The 2,500-nt window shown below is 46.6% G+C and overlaps 1 protein-coding gene across 1 annotated transcript in view; it reads left to right on the top strand.

The window, feature by feature from the left end:
- LOC308174531 (hephaestin-like) overlaps positions 1-2,500 on the top strand; it is a 16,523-nt gene that overhangs the window by 2,095 nt on the left and 11,928 nt on the right. Inside the window, exons 2-4 of the mRNA XM_080549619.1 lie at positions 15-227; positions 492-701; positions 1,091-1,345. Of these exons, the coding sequence (XP_080405745.1) occupies positions 15-227; positions 492-701; positions 1,091-1,345 (678 nt within the window). The remainder of the gene's footprint in view (positions 1-14; positions 228-491; positions 702-1,090; positions 1,346-2,500) is intronic.

The raw sequence follows: 2,500 nt of genomic DNA, 5'->3' as shown, positions 1-2,500 counted from the left end.
TGTTTGTTCACTAGGGGCACTGTACCCAGACAGAACCTCGGGCCGGCTAAAGAAGGACGATGCTGTTCCTCCCGGGGGCAGCTACACCTATCGTTGGGAGGTCACTCCAGAGTTTGCCCCTACGGAGGGGGATGCCAACTGTCTGTCCTGGGTCTACCACTCCCACGTGGAAGCCTCTCGGGATATCTCCTCTGGTCTCATAGGGCCACTGCTCACCTGCAAGAAAGGTGTGTGTGTGTGGAGTATCTATTTACAGTATAATATCCCCCCTTTACCACCCACCCATCCACTTTGTTTTTCTTCCTCGTGATTATATCAGTAACATTTTCTTAACAGGTCAAGATGCTTTAGGACTCCTGTGTGTTTTTCCACAGTTATATAGGTTGTAGGCAGGTAGAGTAGGTGGACTCCCACGCACGCACCTGTTTTCTCCTCATGAACTCTGAATGTAAAAGACAATAGATTTTTTTTAAACAATGCTTTAAAAACAGGAGTCCTGAAGCAGAGTCCCAGATCTGGACGTGAGCCAGAGCGACATGAGCCAGAGCGTTTGGATGTGGACCAGGACGTCTTCCTGTTGTTTACCGTGATGGACGAGTCTCTCAGCTGGTACCATGAGGAGAACATACAGACATTCTGTTCTGACCCGAATGGAGTCGACCCAGATGACCCTGACTTCCATGAGTCTAACCTGATGCACGGTGGGTACTGGGTACTACAACTCTGCAGGATGTCGGCAGACTACACTGATTCATTTCCACCTGAAGACTTTCCATCACTTTATGGTTGACCGTATCTTAGAGTGTCTCTCTGACTTTAACTGGAGTAAAATCCCATATCTCCTTCCTTTTTAGTCCCTTGTAGTCCCTCTCAGTACTGTAACATAAGAAAACTGAAGGACACAAACAAAGTTGTTGTTGTAATGGTTGGTGGAGGTGACGTTTAAGAGGGAGTGTGAAAGGGCTGACTTTGTGTTTCTCTGTCCTCTCCTCTCCTCTTCTGTCCTCTTCTGTCCTCTACTCCCCTCCCCTCCCCTCCCCTCCCCTCCTCTGCTCCCCTCCCCCCTCCTTTCCTTTCCTCTGCCCGACAGCCATAAACGGATACTTGTATGGTAACCTGCCTGGCATGGAGCTGTGCCAGTCCCGGCCTGTTGCCTGGCATCTGTTTGGCATGGGAAACGAGGTGGACATCCACTCGGCCTACTTCCAGGGGAACACGCTATTGAACCAGGGTCACCGCACAGACACACTCAGCGTGTTCCCAGCCACCTTCGTCACCGCTGAGATGGTCCCCATAGCGACGGGGAAATGGCTGCTGAGCTGTCAGGTCAATGACCACCTAATGGGTAGGACATCTGAGCTGTCACTCCTGACTTATTACTATATTGATCTCTATAAAGGTTAAATAAAGGGGTAGTGGTGGTCTAGTGGATAGTGAGTTGGACTTGTGATCGGAAGGTTGTGAGTTCAAATCCCGCCTGAAACCAAACCACTACTAGTGTGCCCTTGAGTAAGGCACTTAGCCCTCAGTTACTCCAGGGGGAATGTCCCTGTGATTCGTAATTGTAAGTCGCTTTGGCTTAAAAGCTTCTGCTAAATGGCAAAATTAATAATAATTAATTAATTAATTAAAGGGCAGGTGAAAACACATTCTGGGCAGTAGAAAGCAGATTCTCAAGGGTTGCACACAACAGATGAATGCAATTTGGCATTTATGGTTGCTCCTCTCTTGTAATCGGTGTTCATCTCCAGCCCTCAGGGTATATGGAACATTCTTACGTTCAAACGGCAGATTTGATTTGGGGCGCTGTGGGATGCACCACAGAGATTCCTAAATGGATGTTTTATTGATTGTGCTGTGGTGATGTTGATCGTGCCTTTTGTGTCTGAGTCATTATAGTAAAACACAAGGGTGCAACAATACCAAGGCATGCCCAGGCATGGGGGAATTCTCTAGAAACAATTCCTCTAAATTCCGCCTAATCACTTAGGAGAGATGAAGATGAAGGGTTCCATCGCACAGCTTTCACCAATACAGACGTGTCAGATATGGTACTAGTTCTGGGAAGGGAGGAGGGAATGGCAATGGTTTCATGTTCAACATCCTAAAGTTGAGAGAGAGAAAGAGAGAGGGGGGGGAGAGTTAGAGAGAGCGAGAGAGAGAAGAATGCTGACATTTGGGAAAGTGTGTCCTCTTTCACCACACAGGGAACAGTGTGTTCATGCTTTGATGACCTCACTGACAGTCAGCATTACTATGTCAGCAGCATTACTCTGTGCTTAGCTTTGGCCGTGACTGGATTTATTAATTTATTGATTGTTTTATTGATTGTTTAATGAATTGATTGATATTATTTTGAGGTAAGATAATTTTGAATGTGGGTCCAGAGGGATATTAGATCACATTTTTTCCCAATGTGGTCTTTGATGGAAGCAGAATTCCTTGAATAGCCTTGAGCACCGGAGTACTGGGCTCTCATACAAAATGTAAACATTTAAAA

This window comes from Nansenia antarctica (assembly GCF_963989245.1).
Source record: "Nansenia antarctica genome assembly, chromosome: 20".
Classification (NCBI taxonomy): Eukaryota; Metazoa; Chordata; class Actinopteri; order Argentiniformes; family Microstomatidae; genus Nansenia; species Nansenia antarctica.
The sequence above is the reverse complement of the archived record's forward strand: the minus strand, read 5'-3'. Positions and strand labels throughout refer to the sequence as shown.